This window comes from Hylobates moloch, unplaced genomic scaffold, assembly GCF_009828535.3.
Source record: "Hylobates moloch isolate HMO894 unplaced genomic scaffold, HMol_V3 SCAFFOLD_5, whole genome shotgun sequence".
Classification (NCBI taxonomy): Eukaryota; Metazoa; Chordata; class Mammalia; order Primates; family Hylobatidae; genus Hylobates; species Hylobates moloch.
Genome location: NW_026652280.1, coordinates 59,275,771 through 59,300,897, shown reverse-complemented (window position 1 = coordinate 59,300,897; position 25,127 = coordinate 59,275,771). Strand labels below are relative to the sequence as shown.

At 44.2% G+C, this 25,127-nt stretch overlaps 2 protein-coding genes and 1 long non-coding RNA gene across 8 annotated transcripts in view; 2 read left to right on the top strand and 1 right to left on the bottom strand.

Moving 5' to 3' along the window:
* The window catches only part of ENOSF1 (enolase superfamily member 1), a 40,151-nt gene extending 38,555 nt beyond the window's left edge, over positions 1–1,596 (top strand). For 5 of the 6 annotated variants that reach the window (XM_032152689.2, XM_032152686.2, XM_032152692.2 and 2 more), the window contains one exon: positions 757–1,596. In XM_032152689.2, the coding sequence (XP_032008580.1) occupies positions 757–858 (102 nt within the window). In that variant the 3' untranslated portion in view covers positions 859–1,596. Of the gene's footprint in view, positions 1–717 lie in introns of all 6 variants that reach the window. The other variant, XM_032152687.2, reaches the window with a different exon arrangement.
* On the bottom strand, positions 1,573–13,055 carry TYMS (thymidylate synthetase). The gene is made up of 7 exons (XM_032152693.2): positions 12,677–13,055; positions 10,923–10,996; positions 8,408–8,582; positions 5,946–6,047; positions 4,242–4,417; positions 3,686–3,757; positions 1,573–2,285 (listed from the first exon to the last, which is right to left on the bottom strand). Exons 1-7 carry the CDS (start codon positions 12,879–12,881, stop codon positions 2,148–2,150), a joined length of 942 nt encoding a protein of 313 aa, XP_032008584.1. The 5' UTR covers positions 12,882–13,055; the 3' UTR covers positions 1,573–2,147.
* Positions 8,542–10,650, top strand: LOC116468692 (uncharacterized). Its single transcript, XR_004248118.2, has 3 exons — positions 8,542–8,617; positions 9,319–9,379; positions 10,597–10,650. It is a non-coding gene; the product is annotated as an uncharacterized LOC116468692 (long non-coding RNA).
* Positions 13,056–25,127: the final 12,072 nt, after the last annotated feature.

Sequence of the window (25,127 nt, the reverse complement as noted above, 5' to 3'; positions counted from 1 at the left end):
TCTGTATCAAAATCCTCAGGCCTGAGGGCCAGAGCTTGGAGGTTAAATTGCCTCTGACAAGGCTTCTGTAACACTAGCCTTTCCTCACTAGTGGAGATCTTAACATTTGCACTCCTTGTGCAAAAAAACCTGGCACCATCTAGCAAGTTAGTGACCTAAAAAGTTTGGACTACAATTGTGTGGTTGGGACCATTTATTCTGATCATGTTCAAGAGATCATGGCTCATTTTCACCAACAGAGGTCAAACTATTATCAAAGAGTTTGATGAGTTAACTAACTGGTAAATAGCCAGTAAATGTGTTCCTCTGCCCTATTTCCAACAATCTCCAAACTTATTTTAAAAATATTAATTCAGGGCTGGGCATGGTGGCTTACGCCTGTAATCCCAACACTTTGGGAGCCTGAGGCAGGTGGATCATTTGAGGTCAGGTGTTTGAGACCAGCCTGGCCAACATGGTGAAACCCTGTCTCTACAAAAAATTAGCCGGGAATGGTGGCAGGTGCCTGTGAGCCCAGCTACATGGGAGGCTGAGGCAGGAGAATCACTTGAACCTGGGAGGTGGAGGATGCAGTGAGCCAAGATTGCGCCACTGCACTGCAGCCTGGGCAATGGACAGTGACTCCATGTCAAAAAAAAAAAAATTAATTGCCTCTGGCTTAGACGTAAAAGCATTTCTTGGAGCAGCATAAATGCATAAAATCTGTTTTTGTTCCAGGTGGTTGTTAACAGGACTCATTTTTTTGGTCTTTGATAGGATCCCGGCTACTCAACAGAAATGAAGGAGGAATCTGTAAAGAAACACCAGTATCCAGATGGTGCAGTTTGGAAGAAACTCCTTGCTGCTCAAGAAAATTAAGTACTCAGCCCCAACATCTTTTTTCTTTCTGAAGTGAAAAGGCTTAAAGTTTCTTGGAAATAGTTTTACAAAAATGGATTAAAAAAAATCCTACCGATCAAGATTAGTTCAGCTAAAAGTCATACCACCCTCAGGAATCAGTTAAGTAATTATTACTTGATTCTTTTAGCAAATCAATACACATTATCCTGCTTAATCCTTAAATAAGTTTAGATTTAACTAACCCAAAGTCCAGGAGGATGTTCTTACAAAATATCAAGGGCTGCCACCTAGACATTAAACTGTACTTTGAAAATAAGCAACATGTTGCATAACTTGTTGGAATAATTCCTTGTTCTATTTAACACTTGTCATAACTTAGCAGAATAAAAATAGTCGTGCAACACCAGGGGGTATCTGGTATGCAGCGAAGGGAAAAAGATTTCACTGATTAACCCTGAAGTGGTTTTGCATCTTTTTCTTGCTTAATCTAAGCATATTATTAGAGAAGTCACACCATGCTGAAGCTAACGAGGGCAAAATTGTAGTCCATAGATTATTTTAAAATAACCCTTTAAGGTTATAAGTTAAAAAAAAAAAAAAAAAAACTCTATCCTAAATGGTCATTATATTTCGAGGATAAGATGCAGTTAAAATGAGAAAAATAGGGCAAAATATATTCACTATTTCTAAAATATACTTTTAAGTAGCATCCAAACCAGAATACAGCACATGTTTACTTAGGAGAGTTCTTTAAATCTATTTTAGGAAGGAACCGAGCAGATAAGTGGCAGTACAGAATGAACAAAGCGTGGACAAATGCAGAACACTTCTTTATTATAGCAACATATAAAACAACTATAACTTTAAATGTTCATAACCACACTCTACATCATGATTGATGGTGTTACTCAGCTCCCTCAGATTTGAGGGAATAGCCTGTGAAATTCTTAAAATATTCTAAAAATAGCTTGTGAAATTCACCAACCTTCTTTATAAGGACATGGGATTGAAATGCACGTACATGTTTTTGCTAAGAGCACACACATTTCATTCTCCTCACTTTGTTCATAATCTCGGCGTTTTCAGATACCGTCAGTGAGTTAACTCAAAGCCTTTTATTATGGAAAGAACTGGCACAGTTATATTTGCCAGTGGCAACATCCTTAAAAATTAATAACTGATTGATAGGTCACGGACAGATTTTTGACCTAGTTCCTTTTTCGTTTAGAGCAAAAGGAACTTTTACCTCGGCATCCAGCCCAACCCCTAAAGACTGACAATATCCTTTGAGCTCCTCTGAAAGCACCCTAAACAGCCATTTCCATTTTAATAGTTGGATGTGGATTGTACCCTTCAATCTGAAAGTCTTCAGCTTTGAAGTCATCAATTTTCTCAACTTTTCGAAGAATCTTGAGCTTTGGGAAAGGTCTGGGTTCTCGCTGAAGCTAAAACCAAAATAAGACCATTATTTTGCCATAATTGTACAACCTGTTGTAATTGCTCCTCATGTCCATGAAACAGTACAAAGGTTGTGATCAACAAAGTTTTATTTTACAGGAGTATGATCCTGTCGATACCTTGCCGTAGGTTATGTAACATGATTGGAGCACAACCAGCTGTTTTCTTGCACAGATCAAGAGTGAAGGGTATTTTGTGACATTATAGTGTCAGGAGCCTGGTGCCTCATCAGGTGTAGTAAGTTCTTATAATCACCCTTGGCAAATTTATTAAAGACAGGAACACAGTCAATCTGTAACTCATAGTAGCTCTAAGTTTACTTGAATTCCACAATCCCTAACCCATCTGTCCCTGGCAGAAAGAAGGAAAGATGACATGCATGGACAGTGAACAGAAAGGGATGAAAGCCAGGATTCCTGGGATGAACAGACAATGGCAATTAGGATGTGAAGACAGGTCACAACCTATTACTATGTCTAAAAATGACTGGAGCAGAGAGCCAGAGAGAATCAGCCTGAAGTCACCCTCCACTCAAGAGCAGCCAAACTCCCTCAAAGGAATAACTTTTAAAACCTGGATCTAACCTGAAAGGGGCTAAAAAGTTTCTGGTTCTGAGTTTTTTTCCTTAAGGCTCATGAAGCAGATGAACTTACATTTTTATTGCCATTTCAAATCAATTGTTGGCTGCTATAACTTAGGGATTTCAACAGACTTTTGAAGTTTGGACCTAAATATTGTACTTAATGTAAAATTAACAAAAAATAGTTATGGCCAGGGTGGTGGCTTATGCCTGTAATTCCAGAACTTTCGGAAGCTGAGGCAGGCGGATCACCTGAAGTCAGGAGTTTGAGACCAGCCTGGCCAACATGACGAAACCCCATCTCTACTAATAATACAAAAATTAGCTGGGTGTGGTGGCATGTGCCTGTAATCCCAGCTACCTGGGAGGCTGAGGCAGAAGAATTGCTTGAACCCGGGAGGCGGAGGTTGCAGTGAGCTGAGATCGCACCACTGCACACTCCAGCCTGGCCGACAGAGAAAGACTCCGTCTCAAAAAAAAAAAAAAAAGGAAAAACATTTGCACTTCAATTCTCCTTCAAGTTAAAATGCCCCCTTTTGGACAATCCCCTGGCTTGAATGTGGCTCTTCCCTCTCTGGTACTGGTGCTTAGTACCTCACAGCACCTGACATGTTAAGTGCCCATGGTTGCTGAGGCAGATGCCTGCCTTGTCCTGCCCACCTATCCACCACTTCTCCCTAAACTGAAGCCCCACATTCGGAGCAGTCATCTTTATCTTGGACACAGCATTGAGCAGATGCCTGTTCCACAATCAACCTTTTATCAAGAGAAGGTACCAAACCCAAAAGTATAACATCTAATTCTTACCTGAGTTTTCAGTGGCTCGATGTGATTCAGGTAAATATGTGCATCTCCCAAAGTGTGTATAAAGTCACCTGGCTATAATCCCGGGGGAGAAAGCAGAACAGTATGTTAGTTTCAATTCCTTTAAAACATCATTTAAAAACAGTAGAATATGCAGACACCGCGAGGCTTTTAAAAAAAATAATTTAGTGTAGCTTTTCCATTTTTTTTGTAGCGACAGCATCTTGTTATGTTGCCCAGGCTGGTATTGAACTGCAGACCTCAAGCAATTGCTCTTGCCTCAGTCTCCCAAAGTGCTGGGATTACAGGCATGAGCCACCACACCCAACCTCAGCATAGCTTTTGAGAAAATCCATAGAAGCTATATCACAAACAACCTGTATAGGTCTGTTAGTGCATATACCACAGGGCCAGAAAACCTACCGGTTCATGTCTTACTTACACATATCAAATTTAAAAGCTAATCAGAGACTAAACTGTACAATCTGTTTTCCCATATTAAAGAACTGAAGAGCTCAGTGTGTTAGGCTGGCAAGTCACCCTTCCCGAGACAGCCCACCTTCAGGCCCGTGATGTGTGCAATCATGTACGTGAGCAGGGCGTAGCTGGCGATGTTGAAAGGCACACCTAGGCCCATGTCTCCCGATCTCTGGTACAGCTGGCAGGACAGCTCACTGTTCACCACATAGAACTGGCAGAGGGCATGGCATGGAGGCAGCGCCATCAGAGGAAGATCTGAGGAACCAGCACAGAGGAAGATGAGGGGTAGTGGTTTGAAAGACCACAGGTAAAGGCAAAGTAAAACAGGAGAGAAACAGAAGCCAACTCATATGGTGGAGACCAGGAGAGCCACTGGGCGGCAGTGATGTCCATAACCCACAGCCCCTGCAGCGATGGCACGGAGCTGAGGGAGACTATCCATCGGTGCAAGGTTTCTGCAGATGTCCATTTATTGCTGAAGCAATGCTCTTATCAGAGCTGAAGGGATCTGGACTACCTTCGTGGCACCAAATTACAAATACAGCAGGAATAATTCTGTTTGCCACAGGAAACTGGTGCTTCTGGTACACCCTCCTATATTAAAAGTCTTTATGACATGGCCAGGCACAGTGGCTCATGCCTGTAATCCCAACACTGGGACGCCAGGGTGGGCAGATCACTTGAGGCCAACTTGAGTTCGAGACTAGCCTGGCCAACATAGTGAAACCCTGTCTCTACTAAAAATACAAAAATTCCTGTGCCTGTGGTCCCAGCTCAGGGCCTGAGGAATGGGAACTCACTTGAACCTGGGAGGTGGAGGTTGCCGTGAGGCGCGATCACACCACTGCACTCCAGCCTGGGCAACAGAGTGAGACTGTCTCAAAAAAAATAAATAAATAAATAAAGAAGTCTCTATTACAGATGCAAATATTTCACCCTAAGTACTTATGACATCCTGATAGAGTTTTGTTGTTGTTGTTGTTGTTGTTGTTTTTAAATATTCAGGGTCTCACTCTGTTGCCCAGGCTGGAGTGCAATGGCGTGATCATGACTCACTACAGTCTCAAATTCCTGGGTTCAACTGATCCTCTCACCTGGGCCTCTGGAGTTGTTGGAATTACAGGTGTGAGCCACCACACATGGCTCTACACCCTGGTAGAGTTGAATTTTACAATATAATTATTAAAAATGTTAGTGAGGTGGCAGCGAGGTGGAACTTCATCTGCTTCCATTTAAAATGTTAACATCTTACATGTAGTTTCTAGGCAATTTAAAGCCCTTTTCGGAGTAAGAATGAGTATAAATACACAAATTAAGATCATCTGGTTGGGAGGCTGAGGCAGGCAGATCATCTGAGGTCACGAGTTCAAGACCAGCCTGACCAACATGGTGAAACCCCGTCTCTACTAAAAATACAAAATTAGCCGGGCATGGTGGCACGTGCCTGTAATCCCAGCTACTTGGGAGGCTAAGGCAGGAGAATCACTTGAACCCGGGAGGCAGAGGTTACAGTGAGCCAAGATCACGCCATTGCATTCCAGCCTGGGCGACAGAGCAAAACTCTGTCTCAAAAAAAAAAAAAAAAAAACCAAACTCATCTGGGCCCAACCTCATGATCTGAAGATCAAAGTGTAGCAAAATGTGACTTGCCCAAAGTCACACAACCATGTGGCTGGGAGAAGTTCTCAGGGTCCTGCCTCCCTCAGGTGCCTCTGCACAAAACCACATTGCTTCCCTCTAAGAGTATGGTTAGTATAAATGAAGACGATGGGGTTCTTTGAACCTCTTGGATTCCAAGCGCACATGATGATTCTTCTGTCGTCAGGGTTGGTTTTGATGGTGTCAATCACTCTTTGCAGTTGGTCAACTCCCTGTCCTGAATAATCTGTAGAATTGTCAAAAAGAGAGGACAGGTACATACATTAATCACACACGTCATGAGATGGCCTTAGAGGTCATCTATTACAGCCTCTCACCCAGGGTCCCCCCTTGGCCCATGGCTACAAGATATCTGGTGCATTCCACATAGTTTGCAAATCTCGGTGGGTTGAGTTCAAGGCCCTGTCTGACTCCTGGCTCTGTCCCCTGGAGCCCTAACAAAGTCTTTTTCCTCTTCTACACAGTCCTTTGAATATTTGGTCTGTCATGGAGTCACCTCCTCCTGTTCCCCCCATAGCTAACCCTTTCCAATCTCAACAATCTTAATTTCTTCCAGTGCTCCCCATGAACTTAGGCTCTAAACCCATCAGCGATTCTTGTCACAATTTCACTGACAAAATCTAGTTTATCCTTGTCTCACAGAAAGTATTGTATCTTATGCAGAATATAGTATTCCATATACTTTCCAACTAACAGAGGACCATGGATTCCTTTCTATCACCTCAGCAGCAGGCTTCTGACACTTCCACCTAAAATTACTTTAGAGTTTAGCAGCTCAACACACGACTGACTTGGAAACATCAGGAAACCTCTATAATGATTACACCACCTTGTACTTTGCTCCCATTTCTGGTCTCTGGATTTTAATCCCTTTCCTTCCTTCTGAGATGGAACTGGAAGCTGAGAAGTGATTTGTTAACTGAAGTGCAGAGCTTCATAATCTCCTTTGGTTAAATTTCTACCTATTAGTGTCAGACTATATTCTGGTTCAGTAGTTCTCAAAATTTTGGGAGGAAAGTCCTCTCATGGTCACAGTTCCGAAAAAGGTAACATCAAAGATTTTAAAAAGATGAACCTTGGTGGTGTAGTTCTGTAACTTGATTGTAGTGGTTACAAGAATCTACACGTGCTAAAATTGCAAATACACACATCCACAAGTGCACGTAAAACTAGCAAAATCTGACGACTCTGAGGAATGCACCAATGTGAATTTATACAGGATGTTACCCAAGATATTATCACTGGGGGAAACTGGGTAGAGTTCAGGGAAACTTTCTGTGCATTTAAAAAAAAAAAAATTCCTGTGAATCTGTAAAACAAAATTAAAAACAAAGAGGGACAAACTTTCCTACTAAAATCCAACAGCTAAGCGTACACACCACTGTAAACTAAGACCATAATTTTATTAGGCCTTTTAAGCGAGAAGAAATAATTGAATACTAGGCAGGATTTAAAGCATCATTAAGCCAGGGGACTGGCCTCACATCCTAAGGACACCCTACAACTGAGGTGCAGGCAACGACCTGCAGAACACTTACCTGCACAAGTAACTTGGCCCACACAGCAACTTTTTTCATTGTGATAAAGTACACGTAACATTAAACTTACCATTTTTGTGTGCAATTCAGAAGCATTGAGCACATTCCTGATGTTGGGCAACCATCACAATCACCCATCTCCCGAACTTTTTCGTCATCCCTAACAAAACCTCTGTGCCCATTAAACATGAACTCCCCATTCCTCCCTGTTCCCTAGTCCCTGGCAACCATCATTCCACTTTCCGCCTTTAGGAACTTGCCTATTCTAGGTCCACACAGCATTTTTAAACTTCCTGAAGTTGCTAACATTTAACAGATCTCATGATAGCACATAAAATGTAGGTTTTAGGCTTTTATTGAAGAATTCTGACATCACCAGGCCCAAATTCCTCCAGGTAGCTGGAGGTGAGATGTGACTCCCCTTAGATGAGACACCTGCTATCCAGGTTGCTGGTCTCTGCCCAGCTAGTAAATTGCACACACAAACTCCACATCCCAAGGTGGCATCTGCTTTTCCTAGGGACAGGTGGGAGGGGCTGGGCTCTGTGACATCCAGCAAGAGGTGACACCAACAGTGACAGGAAAGTGGAAGTCTAGGAGTGAGATGTTTCATTCTTTCTCCACCTCTGCAGGGCTGGGAGTGGGGTGTGACCCTGGCACTGCGCTTCACAGCAGCGCCACCTACAGCACGCTGTGGCTCAGCCTCGAAAGGGAGATTAAAGCCACCACAAAGCAATGGGGGCATTTTGTCCCTTGTCCCACTGAGGAACTTCCCATTCCCCAACATGAACACCAACCATGCAGCTATCTGCTGATGACACAGGTATGGAAAGTGCCAAGTGCCCAGTAAGTGCTAATCATCAAGAGTGTGAAACGGCCTTCATGAGGCTTGATTATGGCTTACCCTGGCACCACCCCTCACAAGGTCAAAGCTATACATCAGCTCCTGTGACACTGACTCATCCCCCAGACCTTATCTAAAACAACGGAGCAAACACGTGCTAGGAAGGGCACTCGGGAAATGAAAGACATTGTTCTATCTCCTCACCTGATTCCATATCTCTGTATTCTGCCCCAAAATGCCTCCACTGGAAGCCATAAACTGGGCCCAAGTCCCCTTCTTCTCTGGTGGAGAATCCGAGGCTGTCCAAAAAGTCTCGGGATCCATTGGCATCCCAGATTTTCACTCCCTTGGAAGACAGCTCTTTAGCATTTGTGGATCCCTGAAAGAGATGGGGAGAGCAGAGCAGGCATCCAGGTAAATCCTAAGCCATCTCAGTTGATCCCCCCGAGACACCACCTACAAGGGCCTCTGGCCCCTGCTGACTTGCTGGGAGGTGGGCACTTGACACCACCCATATGGAACCCATCCTTTTGTTCTTTGAGAGTTTCACTCTTGTTGCCCAGGCTGGAGTGCAACGGCGCGATCGTGGCTCACGGCACCCTAAGCCACCCTCCCCCTGCCTCAGCCTCCCGAGTAGCTGGGATTACAGGCATGGGCCACCACACCCAACTAATTTTGTATTTTTAGTAGAGACAGCGTTTCTCCATGTTGGTCAGGCTGGCCTCGAACTCCTGACCTCAGGTGATCCGCCCGCTTCTGCCTCCCAAAGTGCTGGGATTACAGGCGTGAGCCACCACACCCAGCTGCCCATCCTATCTTTAAGCAGGCTGGTCCCAGCCCAGATTCCTGAGGGCTTTAGGACGGTCTGATCCCTTCTTTGGAACCACCCTCTCACATCTTTTCTTCCATTCCCCTCAACTAAGCTTTCTAGACTAAACACCTCCAAGTGCTTTTGAGTATTCCACTGATCTGACAGTTTTATGTTTCCTAATGAAATGTGTTGTCTACATGTAATAACCCAAAACGAATTTAATGCCTACATGCAATCTGTTCAGTGTAACTTCTACCTGGCATACAGGATATTCCTAATGATCAGACTAATCAGTGTTTTACAGTGCAGATGCATCAACTCCTGTATTTGATCAAGTCACCAATGGAGTAACTCCAACTATCAAGGTGAGTCTGACATTCCTGGCAAGGATTCCTTAGAATCCTGAATTGAAGCATTAAGTTGAAACAGGGGAACGCATTTTATTTCTGAGTATCTTGCTTCCTCCCTTTCTATTGTTGAGTTTGTCTCGATTTTCTTAATTTCCAACAAATCATTTCTTAATCTTTTACATATTGCTTCAAAAGTCTCTCCTTTTCATCCATTCAGACCAGGCTCTAGCCAGTTTAAGAGTGTTGTCTTCTGAGGTTTCTGATGATGTTTCAAATCCAAGGCTCATTGTTGGTCGAGATAGGCCAATACAGAACAAAATACCCCAAGAATACAGAGCTAAGGCAGACTGGGGCTGGATCCAAATTTAAGCCCTTTCTAAAATGGGATAAGAGGGCTTGGGTCTGGCTTGCCTCAAGACCATACAAGCCACACCAAGTGCTCTATAGAAAGGATCCCAGCTTCTAGCATGGCCCAGACCTGAGCCCAGACCTCAGCCACCTTCCAAAAAGCACTGGTCAGAATATCGCTGGTTCTAGACCAGGACATGGAACAAAGAGAAGCTTGGGCTGGGCTGCTGCCTGTCTTCACAGCACTCTGGCCCCGGCCTGAGGTACCTACTCAGTCCTCTGGAAGGGGTTCACCTTGTTACTGAAGAGACTCTTCTAGAGTTTACATGAACATGAGAACACAGGTGGTATCTATATTTAGTGATCAATATATGTTGACTCCTACTATGTGGCAGGCTGTGTTTGAGGCCCTGGCGATACAACAGTGAACACGAGAAACAAATCCTCTGCCCTCATAAAGCTTACAGCACATTTCACCTATTTATTTACTATCTGCTGTCCCCCTTCTAACAGGGGAAGGGAAAGGTTGACATACATCAGATGGTGATGTTCGTCTATGGAGAAAAACCAAGGAGGTTGGGGGAGAGTCACAGTTTTAAATCAGGAAGTCTAGGAAGGCTTGCCCGAGTGGAGTAGACTCAAAGGAAGAAGCCAAGGTTCCAGGGAGTGGGGATGTCCCCGTGTGCTCAAAAACTCACAAGAACAGCAGGGCTAGCACAGAGAGCAGCAGCTAAGGCCAGAGATGAAAAAGGGACCCCATAAGGACCGTGGTTTTTACTGAGTGAAATGGAGCCACTAAGAGCTTGAGGGTGAGGAATGATATGCTTTGACCTTTGGTGTTGTCTTTTTTTGTTTTTGAGATGGGTTCTCCCTCTGTTGCCCAGGCTGGAGTACAGTGCCACAATCTCAGCTCACTACAACCTCCGCCTCGTGAGCAATTCTCACGCTTCAGCCTCCTGAGTAGGTGGGATTACAGGCATGCACCAGCACACCTGGCTAATTTTTTGTGTTATTGGTAGAGACTAGGGTTTCACCATGTTGGCCAGGCTGGTCTCAAATTCCTAACCTCAGGTGATCTGCCTCGGCCTCCCAAAGTGCTGGGATTACAGGCGTGAGCCACCACACCTGGCCGCTTTGGCTTTTGAAAGGATCTCACTGGCTGCTGTGTTGATAACAGACTACTGACTTCTAATAGCAGCGACTTCTTTACCTTGATAAACCACAGCAACTCCTCCAAAACACCCTTCCAGAACACACGTTTGGTTGTCAGCAGAGGAAATTCATCTGAAAAACAATTTGCCATACGGTTTCAAGATGGGAAGACAGATCATGCCATCCAGGGAAGAAAACTGCCCTGGGACGTGAGGCCCTGGAGCATCCAGAAAGCCTAGACTCCCGCAAAGTGGGCCAGAGATCAGGGTGGAGCTCCCAGGCTGCAAGTCACATCAGTGACCCAATTCAGGCTGAGACAGCACTTCTGTGCCCCGGTGACCACTGGACACAGGAATTCCACACACTGAGATGGTGGCGAGGGCAGGGATGACCATGTGGAAAAAGGGAGGAGCTATCGTCCACTGCCCACTAGTGCTAATCCTGTCACAAAGGTGTGAAGACAACACCAAGCACATGTCCCAGGAACAAAAAGGGAGGCATCAGAAGTGTCGAGCCACAGAGAAATAGAAGTGTAAAAACTTATCTTTAAATGCAGTACTCGTTCATCCCACACTCTCTTGTGGTATAGTTTATATTCAGACAACAGAGAGATTTTTGCAAGCACCTGCTTTTATCAGAATTGCCTACCAAGCATTATTTCCTCCATTTTTAACATATAGGGAAGCTATATGAGCAGTAACTTGCTCAATGTCTAAGCAGAAAGGTGGGTTAAAAATGAGGTCTATGGCTCATCAAAGGCCCCTGGGCTTGGAGCTGCAGAAAAGTGGATCCCTCTCAGACAAAACTCCCCAAGCTGTCCCAGGCGGATCAGCCACAGCAGCTGGTGTGTATTCGTCTCTAGATGGGTCCGTGGGCTGGAGGGCTTTTCCGCTAACTACAGTGAATCTGCTTCACCAAGAATGGGTTTCCCCATTCAAAACCACCTCCACCCCTGTGTCAAGGCTGCGCTCCATTTATCTGAGAGGTCAAGGTCAGCCCCTGGCTTACACACCTTGGAGTCCCCTCCCCCTCGCAACAGGCGCAGGATCCAGGACAACAGGACGGCAGCCATCGGCTGCCTAACGTCCTGTGCCCGCCCCGCCGCGCCCCACTGCGCCCCACTGTCCCCTGAAAGCCTGGCGCCAATAACCCGCGAGACATTTTTTGCCTGGGGTGCTCCTGTCTGAAAGGAAAAGAGGAAAGGACGAATAAGAACTTATACTCGAACTCCCGAATTTCTCTTTTCAAGGTTTAAGATGAAAGCTGGTTCCTGGGGATTGGATGGGAGGCCGCCAGGAAACCAAGTTCCCGCCCCAGCTTCAGTTCTCTCCTCCTCCCGCCGCCTTTGCCCCGCCCACATCATTTTCGCTCCAGTTTTTGAAAACTCTGCAAAGCGGAATGGTCAACAGGGGAAAAAGGAGGAGGGGCAAAAGCCAGGACTTTCAGACCAGCGCGCGGTCAAGCCCAGGCAGCTCTCCCTAACTCTCCAGCATGGGGCAAACGCTGCCCGACCACGCCCGCCTTAGGGGCCACGGCATCACTGGGGTGACTGCGAGCCCTGGCCGTGGAGCCGCTGGGACCCGGCTCACCTCCCGGCTGTCGCTCCTGTGTGTGTTACCCTGCGCCAATCACGTCCCTAATGGGACCCTCAGTTTCGGCGTCTGTAAGGCGGGGAGGACGATGCGTCCCCTCCCTCGCAGGATTGAGGTTAGGACTAAACGGGGTCTGCAGCGCCCGGCAGCTCCCGAGCGCTCTCCCCAGCCGCGCCTCCCTCCTTCCCGCCACCGGTCCCGCAGGGGCCCGCGGCGTCACCTCTCAGGCTATAGCGCGCCTGCATGCCGAATACCGACAGGGTGCCGGTGCCCGTGCGGTCGTCCTTCCTGACGCCGCAGCGGAGAATGTGCTCGATCTGCCCCAGGTACTGCAGCTCCCCGTGCGGCGGACGCGGCTCAGCGTCCCGCTCCTGTGCGGCGGGCGGCAAGGGCCGGCGCGGCAGCTCGGAGCCGGCGACGGGCATGGCGCGGCGGGCGGCGGAACAGAGGCAGGCGAAGTGGCGTGGCGAGCGGCGGGACTGAGGAAGGCGAAGTGGCGCGGTGGGACGGAGGCAGGCGAAGTGGCGCAGTGGCAGGACCGCTTCCGCGCGCTCTTTTCCCGCCGCGGTCCCGCGCTCCGCCTCTTCCTGCTCGGCAGGGTCGTAGCGACCCCGTCTCTGGAGAGCGTGCGCCAGCGGGAAACGCAGGAGCCACGGGTGTGGCACAGAACCGAGCCCAGGGCAACAGCTGAGAGTCCTAGGAAAGCCGGGAACCTGGATGCAGGTGCGGTGGCTGGGAAGGACTGCTCCCTTTGGAAACCATCTGGTCGACCGCGCCTTCTCTAAGCCAGCAGCACAGTTCCCACGTTTTCCTAAGGTCTTATCAACAAAACTGCTATTTGAGATCTGTTTCCTACAACTAATAAGTGATTTGCATTTCCATTTCTTCTTTCTCACTGAAGGCAACCGAAGTAAGTGGTATAATGCAGCTTTGCTACTTGATTAAAGTCCGCCAGGGCGCTGGACGCGGTAGCTCACGCTTGTAATCCTAGCACTTTGGCGGGCCGAGGCGGGTGGATCACCTGAGGTCAAGAGTTCAAGACCAGCCTGGACAACATGGTGAAACCCCGTCTCTACTAAAAATACAAAAATTAGCTGAGCGTGGTGGCTACTTGAGAGGCTGAGGCAGAAGAATTGTTTGAACCTGGGAGGCAGAGGTTGCAGTAAGCCAAGATCCGACCACTGTACTTCAGCCTGGGCGACAGAGCAAGACTCTGTCTCAAAAAAAAAAAAAAAAAAAAAAAAAAAAAAAAAAAAAAAAAAAAAAAAGACCGCCAGGGCTTTTCCAAGGTTTTTTGTTTGTTTGAGACAGAGTCTTGCTCTCTCACCCGGGTTGGAGTGCGTGATCTCGGCTAACTGCAATCTCCGCCTCCTGGGTTCAAGCAATTCTCCTGCCTCAGCCTCCCGCGTAGCTGAGACTACAGGCGCGTGCCACCATGCCAGGCTAATTTTTTTTTTCATGTTTAGTAGAGACGGGGTTTCGCCATGTTAGCCAGGCTGGTCTCGAACTCCTCACCTCAGGTGATCCACCCGCATTGGCCTCCCAAAGTGCTGGGATTACAGGTGTGAGCCACCGCACTCGGCCCCAAGTTTTTAATACCACATTTTCCAATTTTACTGAATTGTTTATAACATTAACACTGGGGAGTGGGAACTGTTGACGAAAAGAGTTAAACTCTGTAAAATATTTGAAGAAATTTACTCTGAGCCAAATATGAGTGACCAATGGCCGGTGATAGAGCCCTCAGCAGATCCTGAGAACAGGTCCCCAAGGTGGTTGGGCTACAACTTGATTTTTTATACATTTGGTTGAAAGAATTGTTATCTAAAGATTTGGAATCAATAGAGGGCTGGGCGCAGTGGCTCACGCCTGTAATCCCAGCACTTGGGAGGTCGAGGCGGGCAGATCACAAGGTCAGGAGATCGAGACCATCCTGGCCAACATGGTGAAACCTGTCTCTACTGAAAATACAAAAATTAGTGGGGCGAGGTGGCACGCACCTGTAACCCCAGGTACTCAGGAGGCTGAGGTAGGAGGATCGCTTGAACCCGGGAGGCAGAGGTTGGTTGCAGTAGCTGAGAAAGCGCCACTGCACTCCAGTCTGGGCGACAGAGCCATATGGGAAAAAAAAAAAAAAAAGATTTGAATCAATAGAAAGGAATATCTGGTTAAGATAAGGGGTTGTGGAGACCGTGGATTCATCATGCAGATTAAACCTCCAGGTAGCAGGCTTTAGAGAGACAGATTGTTAAATGTTTCTTGTCAGACTTAAAGAGTGTGTTCTACCTGTCTTAAGGCCTGTGTCGATGTCAATGCTGGTCAGCTCTGCCTAAATTCCAAACGGAGGAGGGAATAATGAGGCATGTCTGGCTCCCCTTCCCATCATGGCCTGAACTAGTTTTTGAGGTTATTTTGGAATGCCTCTGACACAGAGGAGGGGTCTTTTCAGATAGTTCTGGGGCCTTAGAATTTTATTTTTTGTTTACAGAACGATTTTATAATGAGTTTAAAATGCACTGATACATGTGTTGTACTTGCAAGCATCCTTTTGCCTCAACTGTTGATTGAGTACAGAGGTGCTTTCAGCATTTTGGGTGGGACTTTTCTTAGCTGGACCGGGCTGTTCTGCACATTGCAGGGCTTCAGCAGGACTGTGGAAAGCCAACCATATGTTGGCATTCCCCCACCCCACACCGGCTAAAAACTGTCCCTACACATTTCTCTACACGTTTCCGAGCACCAGCAAGATCCCAGGCTGAAAATATTCCAGATTATCCAGATGCACATTATCTGTGTTTAATTTCCTTGTGTTATTCTTTTTTTTTTTGAGGTGGAATCTTGCTCTGCCCCTCAGGCTGTAGTGCAGTAGTGCTCAGCTCACTGCAAACTCTGCTGCATGGGTTCAAGCAATTCTGCCTCAGCCTCCCAAGTAGCTGGAACTACAGGCGCCTGTCACCATGCCCAGCTAATTTTTTTTTTTTTTTTTTGCATTTTTAGGAAAGACGGGGTTTCACCATATTGGTCAGGCTTGTCTCAAACTTCTGACCTGAAGTGATCTGCCCACCTCGGCCTCCCAAAGTGCTGGGATTAAAGGCGTGAGCCACCATGCCCAGCCTTACTTGTGTTATTTTTTTAAAACCTGATACATGGGCCCGGCGCGGTGGCTCACGCTTGTAATCCCAGCACTTTGGGAGGCCGAGGCGGGCGGATCACGAGGTCAGGAGATCGAGACCACAGTGAAACCCCATCTCTACTAAAAATACAAAAAAAATAAAAATAAATAAAAATAAATAAAACCTGATACACAATAATCGTGAGGTAGACAGGTCTTGACTCTGGAGGCAGGGCTCCGACATGGGACCAAATTGAGGAGTAGTCAAAACAAGGACGGGGCAGAAGTAGTTTTCCATAAGACGTGCCCACCAGTGTGCCATGTCAGTTTACCATTGTCATGGCAACACCCAGAGCTTACTGCCCCTTTCCATGGCAATGAGCCAACAACCCGGAAGTTACCACCTTTTTCTAGACATTTCTGCATAATCTGCCCCTTAATTTGCATGTAATTGAAAGTAGGTTATAAATATCACTGCAGACCTGCCTTTGAGCTACTGCTGTCAGCACACTGCCTATAGGGTAGCCCTGCTCTGCAGGAGCACTCAGAGAGCTGTAATGCTGCCACATCAGTAGAGCTTTTCTTCTACCAGGTAGCTCTTAAATTCTTTCCTGAGCAAAACCAAGAACCCTCCTGGGCTAAGCCCAATTCCGGGCTCACCTGCCCTGCATCAGTTGCACATCCTTGTGTGTTTTTTTTCTTTCTTTTTTTGTTTTCGATGGAGTCTTGCTCTGTCACCCAGGCTGGAGTGCAGTGGCACAATCTCAGCTGACCGCAACCTCTGCCTCCCAGGCTCAAGCAATTCTCCTGCCTCAGCCTCCCGAGTAACTGGGATTACAGGCACCTGTCACCATGCCCAGCTAGTTTTTGTATTTTTAGTAGAGACGGAGTTTCACCATGTTACCCAGGCTGGTCTCGAACTCCTCACCTGAAGTAATCTGCCTGCCTCGAGCCTCCCAAAGTGCTGGGATACAGGTGTGAGCCACTGCACCTGGCCCCTTGTGTTATTTTGAGGCTGGTTTATTTGTTCCACCCAAATACCAGCTAAATCACATCTCAAGACGAGGCTCCTCTGCCCACATGGAGCTTCCACTTTTGCTGCCTTCCTCGAGTATCTTGGCTTGATAGTAAAGACAGAATGGTTCTTTTCAAAGTGGTTACTCCATAAATGTTGGTTAGAATGAATGGTTCTCTTCAGACAAATTTCATTCATTAACACACATTTATATCATGGTGCCTTCCTCGTGTCTACAAACAGCAAGACAGACAAGGTCCTTTTCTTCATAGAACTGATATTCTAGCAGCGACAGACACTACAAAAGTAACCAGACAAGATATCTGCGGATAGTGACAAGTGTGATGATAGTAAATTAATGGGTATAGCACTAAACAGTGATTGTGTAGATGGTGCTTTAGATCTGATCACCAGGAGGCCTCATTGGGGAAGTCACATTTGAGCTGAGACCTGAATACTGGGAAGAAACCAGCAGGGGAAGATCTGGGGAAAGAACATTCCAATCAGCAGGTGCATTTATGCCAGTAGGTGCCACAGTGCTTGTATCTATAAAAACATCCCCCAATAGGGACAGTCATGATGCTTAATCCTGTCTTGTTCTAGGAAGAAATAATAATTATTAGTGGATACATTAACTTATTGGAGTATAAAAAGCTCTTCCTTCTCATTAAGAGATATATTTGTTTAAAATTTTACTTTTATATGTTTAGTAGTCATAGAAATTTGTAGTATATTTATGTTATTTTGATCAATTATATACAAAAATAATTATAATGATCACCCAATCTGGAATAAATATTTCATACCTAGAATTTGATGTCACAGGATATTCTTAATTTTTAAAATTTAAAAATGATCAAACTTTTATGGATCAACAAAAGATATTTAAGCATAAAAATATACTACATTAGGATAAAATTCTTAGGAATGTAGATTGAAATAAGAGTTTAGGGAGAAAATGGAATGAGATAAAATTTCTCACTGTTAAAGAAAAACTTGTATATTTGTTTCAGTGGATGATGCTAGGTCAAATTGCGATGATATTTAGATTCCATTTGGTACATTTTAAAGAGGGATGACCTGCTAATATTTACACACATGGGAAAATAACAATTTGCTATTCTTTCAACTTATATAGAAAAATGACATGCAAGTATGTTGCAACTTTTTCAGTTTCCTTTGAGGAAGTATGAGAGAGCAAAAACATTTGAAAATTATTGGTCTAGAAAAACCTTCCCTTTACAAATTCAAACATGTAAGTAAACTTAGGTAAAGGAAAGCAGAAAATTAATGTTTTTGAGAGTCAATTATGAATCAGTTACTTGATAATATTATTTGTTATTGTTGCAACTACCATCTATCAATGAGTATCATGAGCCACACATTATGGATTAATGTAGTTCTCACAACTACTCTATAAAACACAAACTTTTACAGTAGTTCCCCCTTATCCACAGGGGATATGTTCCAAGACCCCCAGGGGATGTCTGAAACCACAGATAGTACTGAACCTTATACATACCATGTTTTTTCCCTATACATACATACCTATGATAAAGTTGAATTCATAAATTAGTCACAGGTAGAGGTTAACAACAATAACTAATAATAAAATAGAACAATTATAACAGTATGCCAGCATCCCTATCTTGTGCTTTGGGGCCATAATTAAGTAAAGTAAGGGTTCCTTGAACACAGAAAGGGTTCCTAAGAGAACAACTTGGGGAGTGTCGTCATCGTGGAGCTGCTAGACAAAGGGAGCATTCACCTCTGGAGAGGAAGGGGGCAGGGACAGCATGAGATTTAATGGCATGCAATTGAAAACTTATTATGTATTTCTGGAATTTTCTACATAATATTTTAAAACTGCAGTTGATCTCGGGTAACTGAAAGCTTGGAAAGCAAAACCACAGATTAGCGGGGCAGTAGTACTTTAGTTACCTTATAGATGACACTGAGATTAAGGATCTTGGCCAAAGTGACACATCTAGAAAATATAGTAGGCAGGATGAAAATCCAGTTCAGGCTGCATGCAAAATCTTCTTTCCATTTAGCTGCTTTGAGCCTGACTTCCCCCACTCTCTTTCCACTCTATAAGCTTTTGATAGTTCATTGGATAGAAAATACGTTCTCTTAATCACTTATTTTTTGTCACCTTCACTAACAAATATATAAAATCTATGGTTGAATAGACTGTATTTGAGATTTACTGCACACTGAGGAACCCAGGATTCTATCAATCATTCCCTGCCAGGAGCAGTGGCTCATGCTTGTAATTACAGCACTTTTGGAGGCTGAGGCGGGCAGATTGCTTGAGCCCGGGAGTTTGAGACCAGCCTGGACAACATGGAGAAACCACATCTCTACTAAAAAAATACAAAAATAGATAGGCATGGTAGTGCCTGTAGTCCCAGCTACTCAGGAGGCTGAGGTGGGAGGATCACCTGAGCCAAGGAGGTCAAGGCTTCAGTGAGCACAGATCATGCCACTGCACTCCAGCCTGGGCAATAGAGTAAGACCCTGTCTCAAAAAAAACAATAACAATAATATAATTCTCACTTTTTTATAGCCTTCAGTTATGATTTAGAAAAGGTTTATCTTCATTTGGAGTTAATTATATTTAATTGGCTGCCTCTGAACTCTAACTTTCTTTTCTCTGACAAGCCTTTCTATCAGATAGATCAAGACTGGGTGAAAAGTTCTTTAAAAGTACACAGTTCTCTCTCTTTCATTACATTTCTTTTATTTATTTATTTATTAAAAAAGAGTCTCGCTGTGTTGCCCAGGCTGGAGTACAGTGGCGCAATCTTGGCTCAGTGCAACCTCTGCCTCCCAGGTTCAAGCAATTCTCCTGTCTCAGCCTCCCGAATAGCTGGGATTACAGGCATGCGCCACCACACCTGGCTAATTTTTGTATTTTTAGTAGATACAGGTTTTCACCATGTTGGCCAGGCTGGTTTCGAACTCCTGACCTCAGGTAATCCACCCACCTTGGCCTCCCAAAGTGCTGGGATTACAGGTGTGAGGCACTGCACTTGGCCTACATTTCTTTTTATAATTTGAAATACTGACAAATAGCTCTCCTATTATTGTGTTGCACCAAGGTCCAAATTACAAGGTTGAGCGTCAGCCAGAAAAATCTTGTTTTCCATAAAATATGTATGTGAAAAGACAGCGCTGTTGTGTCAATTTTAAAAAGTAGCTATGTAGTACACCCATGTTCAAAACAGCATTATTCACAATAGCCAAAAGATGGAAGCAACCCAAGTGTCCATCAGTGGCTGAATGGATAAGCAAAACTGGGTAAATATGTGCAAGAATATTAGCCTAAAAAAAGGAAGGAGTTCTGACACATGCAACAACATGGATGAACCTTGAAAACATTGCTCTAAGTGAAATAAACCAGTCACAAAAGGACACTGTGATTGCACCACTGCACTCCAGCCTGGGCAACAGAGTGAGACCCTGTCTTAGAAAACAAAAAACAAAACAAAAGACAAATACTGTATGATTCCACCTACATGCAGTACCTAGAGTAGTCAAATTCATAGAAAGTACAGTCGTGGTTGCTAGGGGCTGGGGGATGGGGAAACGGGAAGTGAGTGCTTAACGAGTACAGAGTTTCAGTTTGGGAAGATAAAAAGGTTCTGAAGATGGACGGTGGTGATGGTTGCACAACAATGTGAGTGTACTTAATGCCATAAATTGTGCACTTTAAAATGGTTAAAATGGTAAATTAATGCCATGTATATTTTACCACAATTTAAACAAAGACTATACAGAAGCTATTGGTCTTTACAAAACAAAGCAATGAATCTCAGATTTTTTTCCCAAAAAGTCAATTGTATATATTTTAAGTGCAAAAGCAAACTAAAGGAAAAACATTTTGTTAATTAGGAAGTGACGTTTGTAGATGTGATAGAACATAGACACCTAGGTGATTTAGTATTTATTCAATGTACAAAGAACTACTAATGTACTGTGAAATATAATACATATTACATTTGATTTTTTAAGAAGGAATTTTCATTTTAACTCAATTTGAGTATTAATAGCTAAGCTGTTCAACATAAGTAAACTAAGAGTACTTCATAGTATATAGCTAACATACTTTCCTGCAACTATGTTTATTGCATTATCCTTTTTTATTTCAGGATTTCCAGGTCCCAGATGAAGAGATAATTCTACTTACTGGATATAGGATGCATTAGATCTTCTTACCTTAAAAAAAAAAAAAGGCAGCAATGATCAAAATACTAATAAATTACTTACAGACTCAGTGTATTTTTTCTTGGAGTAAAAGTCCAGGATGGTTAGTAGAATAAATGCTCTTGGCTTTTGGAAAAATTGATACTGTATATAGCAAAATAATGTGAAACCCATATACATGGATATTCTTAACAATTTGAAGAAATCTTCACAGTTTTCCTAGGTCGTTGAGCCTCTAGATGGTCTTTTCCTCTGATGTGATAATAAAGTGTTTATTCTGTACTCTACATGCACGTAGTGTTTGGTTAATAAACTTCTGTTACTCATGACTCATTACATTAGTCAACAAATTTTGTATGTTTGCCTTTCACGATGATGATGATGGTAAGAGCCCATCTACAAAAGCTTATTAAATACTCGGGATGTGCAAGACATTGTGTTACAGCCTGTAACTGTTGGTCCCAGGGCTGGCAGTTGTGAAACTTGGGGATGGGAAATAAAACACATTGCAAACCAATCAGGAACGTCCAGGCACTTCGGATGCTAGATAACTAGAAGAAAGTTCCAGAAGAGGGTTCTAAATATATATTTCACCCTATAAAATTGGAATTCATGTTTCAGTGAGCTGTATACCTGCAGCTAGGGCACCTAGCAAATGTTTACGTGATTGAAAATGCCAGGGTGATTCTTTTCTACCATCTTTTCCTGTTTTTTTCCCTTAGTATCTTTCTCTTTAAACTTTGGCAGGTTTGGGACCCTGAATGCATTGATATAATCAGAAAATTGACAAAACTTTATCCATGGTACTGAATAAGATGCACAAAAAAGAAATTCAGTTAGTAAACAAACTTGGAAAATGTTTGTTCTCATGAATAATAAAAACCATAAAAATTATAACAATACGATAAAAATTTTCATTTATTACTGAAGATTTTAAAAATTGAAATGCCAGGCCGGGCACAGTGGCTCATGCCTGTAATCCCAGCCCTTGGGGAGGCTGAGGCGGAAGGATCACTTGAGGCCAGGAGTTTGAGACCAGCCCGGCCAACATGGTGAAAACGCATCTCTACTAAAAAATAGAAAAATTAGCCAAGTGTGGTGGTGCACACCTGTAATCCCAGCCACTTGGGAGGCTGAGGCATGAGAATCGCTTAAACCTGGGAGGTGGAGGTTGCTGTGAGCCAAGATCATGCCACTGCAAGCCTGCCTGGGCAACAGAGAGAAACTGTCTCAAAAAATTGAAATGCCAGTTAGTATTTGAGAAACTGGTACTGCAGACATTGCTGTTATTAAATTTAGCTATATATATAGCTATATATATATATCCAGAACAATAAGATGTTAATAACCTCTAAGCAAGTAATTATTCCTTGGAATCTAAGAAAATAGGTAGAAAATATGAATAAAGAAAACAGTAAAATGATAATAGTGGTTGTGTTAAGATGGCGGGATTACGGATAATTTTTGTCGTCTAAATGTTGGTAGTTGTGATTTTGTTACTTTTAGAATTTCAAAACTATACATAAAAAAGAAAAACATTAACATTGCCTGTGAAAAATCACTTTGTGTGCCTTGTTAGTAAATAATTTGCTTGATCTCCCAATTACTCAGTATCTCACTTCCCATTGCCATTGGAAGTCCCAACATCTGGGAAGAGATAGATGACTTTATGGGAAATACTTTGATTTGGCTACAAATGCATAGTCAGTACCCACTGGGGCACCAGCATGAGGCTTCCTTTCTCTAAAACCTATCGTGTCTCACCAGCACTGTAGAGTGAAGCTCAGACTCCACAGCCCAGCACTCAGAGCCCTGACCTCTTCCCACCTTTGCCTTCCACCTTCGCCTGTTACTCTTGTTGTATTCTACTAATATTCATTTACACGTGTTTACTAATTAATTTATTCAACAAGTATTGAGGGTTTGCCCTGTGCCAGGCACAGTCCTAAGTCCCCACTGACAAAGAGAAGAGCAAAAACCCTAGAACGGTGGTACCCTCATGGACTGTAGGTCTCGGGATGGAGATGAACGTTCATAAAGAGCCACGTGGGTAAATGTCAGCTTACAAGAGTTGAGTGCTACATGGTGTTACGGTCATGTATGAAAGGGGAGAGAGGGTATGTTGCCCCCAGTTTATGGGTAGAAGAGGGTATATTGCCCCTGAAGAAGTGACTATTTGAACTGAGATCTGTTGATGACTCAGTAACCTAAACAAAGAGGTACTACATGGGGACTGTCAACCAAGACTCTCCTCTCTCCTGGTCTAGAGGTAGACACACATGTCCCAGCCGGGCCAGCCAGATTCCTCCCGGCAAGTCACATCTTGAGCAGAGTGATCTGAGAACTAAAAACAACTGCAGCTGCTTCACCCTGAGCGCTGGGCCCTGAAGCAGCTGTCCATCGGTTTCCTCCTCCCAGACTCTAGGTCCGGCCCATTTCTGCCTAGCTCCGGGCATAGTCGTCCAGCTTCCCCTCTGACTCGTGAGTCAGTATCCTTCCATTTCTTTCAGCTGAGCTGTCTTGGTTGCTTGCAACCAAAGAAAGAACTCAACTCACAGAGGGCAGGTACCCTGACACAGGGAAACTCAAAGGCCCCACAGTGGGAGGGGACCACTTTAGCAGGACTTCCCAGCACCCCCAATACCTAGATGCTCTACTCTTTCTTGCCATATTTGCCCATGCCGTCCCCGTTTTTGGAATAGTCTCCTCTCCAACCTATACACTTTGATTCTGCCTGTGTGTGTATCTACATTTATATATTTAATTAATTGATTTATTTTTAAGAAAGGGAGAGGAAGCCGGGTGTGGTGGCTCATGCCTGTGATCCCAGCACTTTGGGAGGCCGAGGTGGGTGGATTACTTGAGGTCAGGAGTTCGAGACCAGCCTGGCCAACATGGTGAAACCCTGTCTCTACTAAAAAACACAAAAATTAGCCAGGCATGGTGGTGTGCGTCTGTAATCCCAGCTACTCAGGAGGCTGAGGCACGAGAATCATTTGAACCCGGGAGGCCGAGGTTGCAGTGAGCTGAGATTGTGCCACTGTACTCCAGTCTGGGTGACAGAATAAGACTCTGTCTTAAAAAAAAACAAAAAAGAAAGAAAAAAAGGAAAGAAAGGGAGAGGAGAGAGTGGGAGGAGGGAGAGGAAAGAGGAGAAGAGAGGAGGAGAGGAAGAGAGGGGATAGAAGGCCAGTGAGAAAGGGAATATATCCAGCTCAGAAATATCTTCCCTACCAGAATGTGAACAACCCTCCCCTGAACTCCCAGAGCCCGCTCCTGTGCACTCTCTAAATCTTGCCTTGCTTTATAGTTGTGTGTGTGTCTATCTGTCTTGTGCCCCTGTTGGATAGGAAGCTCCTTGGGGACAGGATCTAGTCAAATTTCTCATCTTCTCTTTCAGAGTACCTAGTTCCCGCATCTAAACTTAGTCGATGCTAAAAAGATATTGGTTGTTTGACTGATACAACTAGAAAAAAAATAGGCCTCCAAAATTCAGAAGTAAAGGGAGAGGCAGCAAATCCTGTCACATCTGGCTTAATTACACATTGATGGTGACCTACTAACAAGGTCCCTTATGAATAACTTAAAATGTAATTATTCTTTAGGATTAGTCATATTACCCAGATTTTTATATCTCGCATTTTTTGAGCAAATATCATAACAGGAAGCAGTGCAGTGTGATGATGGAGTCAGAGAGAGAACTGGCTCCACAGTCTGCTCTACCACCTCCGACCTGAGTAGTTCATTGGACCTTGGACACTGAGCCTCAGGATCTTTTTCTGTAAAATCATGATAATAATATTACCTCCAAGACTAGCTTATAATAAAGCTCTTGTTAAAGTAGTTAGCAAGTCATTATTTAAATTTTTTGAATATTTTTAACGTTTCATAAAATGTATTGAGTGTATTTAGTCATAATCTACTTAACCACTCTCTTGTTTTTACACATTGAGTATGTTTAACATTTTTATATATATATATATATATATATTTTTTTTTTTTTTTTTAGACAGAGTCTCACTCTGTCACCCAGACTGGAGTGCAGTGGCACTATCTCGGCTCACTGCAAGCTCCGCCTCCCAGGTTCACACCATTCTCCTGCCTCAGCCTCCTGAGTAACTGGGACTACAGGTGCCTGCTACCAAGCCCGGCTAATTTTTTTTATTTTAGTAGAGACGCGGTTTCTCCGTGTTAGCCAGGATGGTCTCAATCTCCTGACCTCATGATCCGCCTACCTTGGCCTCCCAAAGTGCTGGGATTACAGGCATGAGCCACTGCGCCCGGCCAACATTTTAATATTTTAAATAATGCTGCAAATTTAGATTTTGGAGGGAG

What these genes read in the sequence shown, in the direction of transcription:
- TYMS (XM_032152693.2), bottom strand. Translation starts at nt 12,881, where the DNA reads ATGCCCGTCGCCGGCTCCGAGCTGCCGCGCCGGCCCTTGCCGCCCGCC. An exon ending in GGCGCGCTATAGCCTGAGAG is followed by an intron (nt 10,997 to 12,676) that starts GTGACGCCGCGG and finishes ATTGTTTTTCAG; the next exon opens with ATGAATTTCCTCTGCTGACA. An exon ending in AGTTGCTGTGGTTTATCAAG is followed by an intron (nt 8,583 to 10,922) that starts GTAAAGAAGTCG and finishes CATCTCTTTCAG; the next exon opens with GGATCCACAAATGCTAAAGA.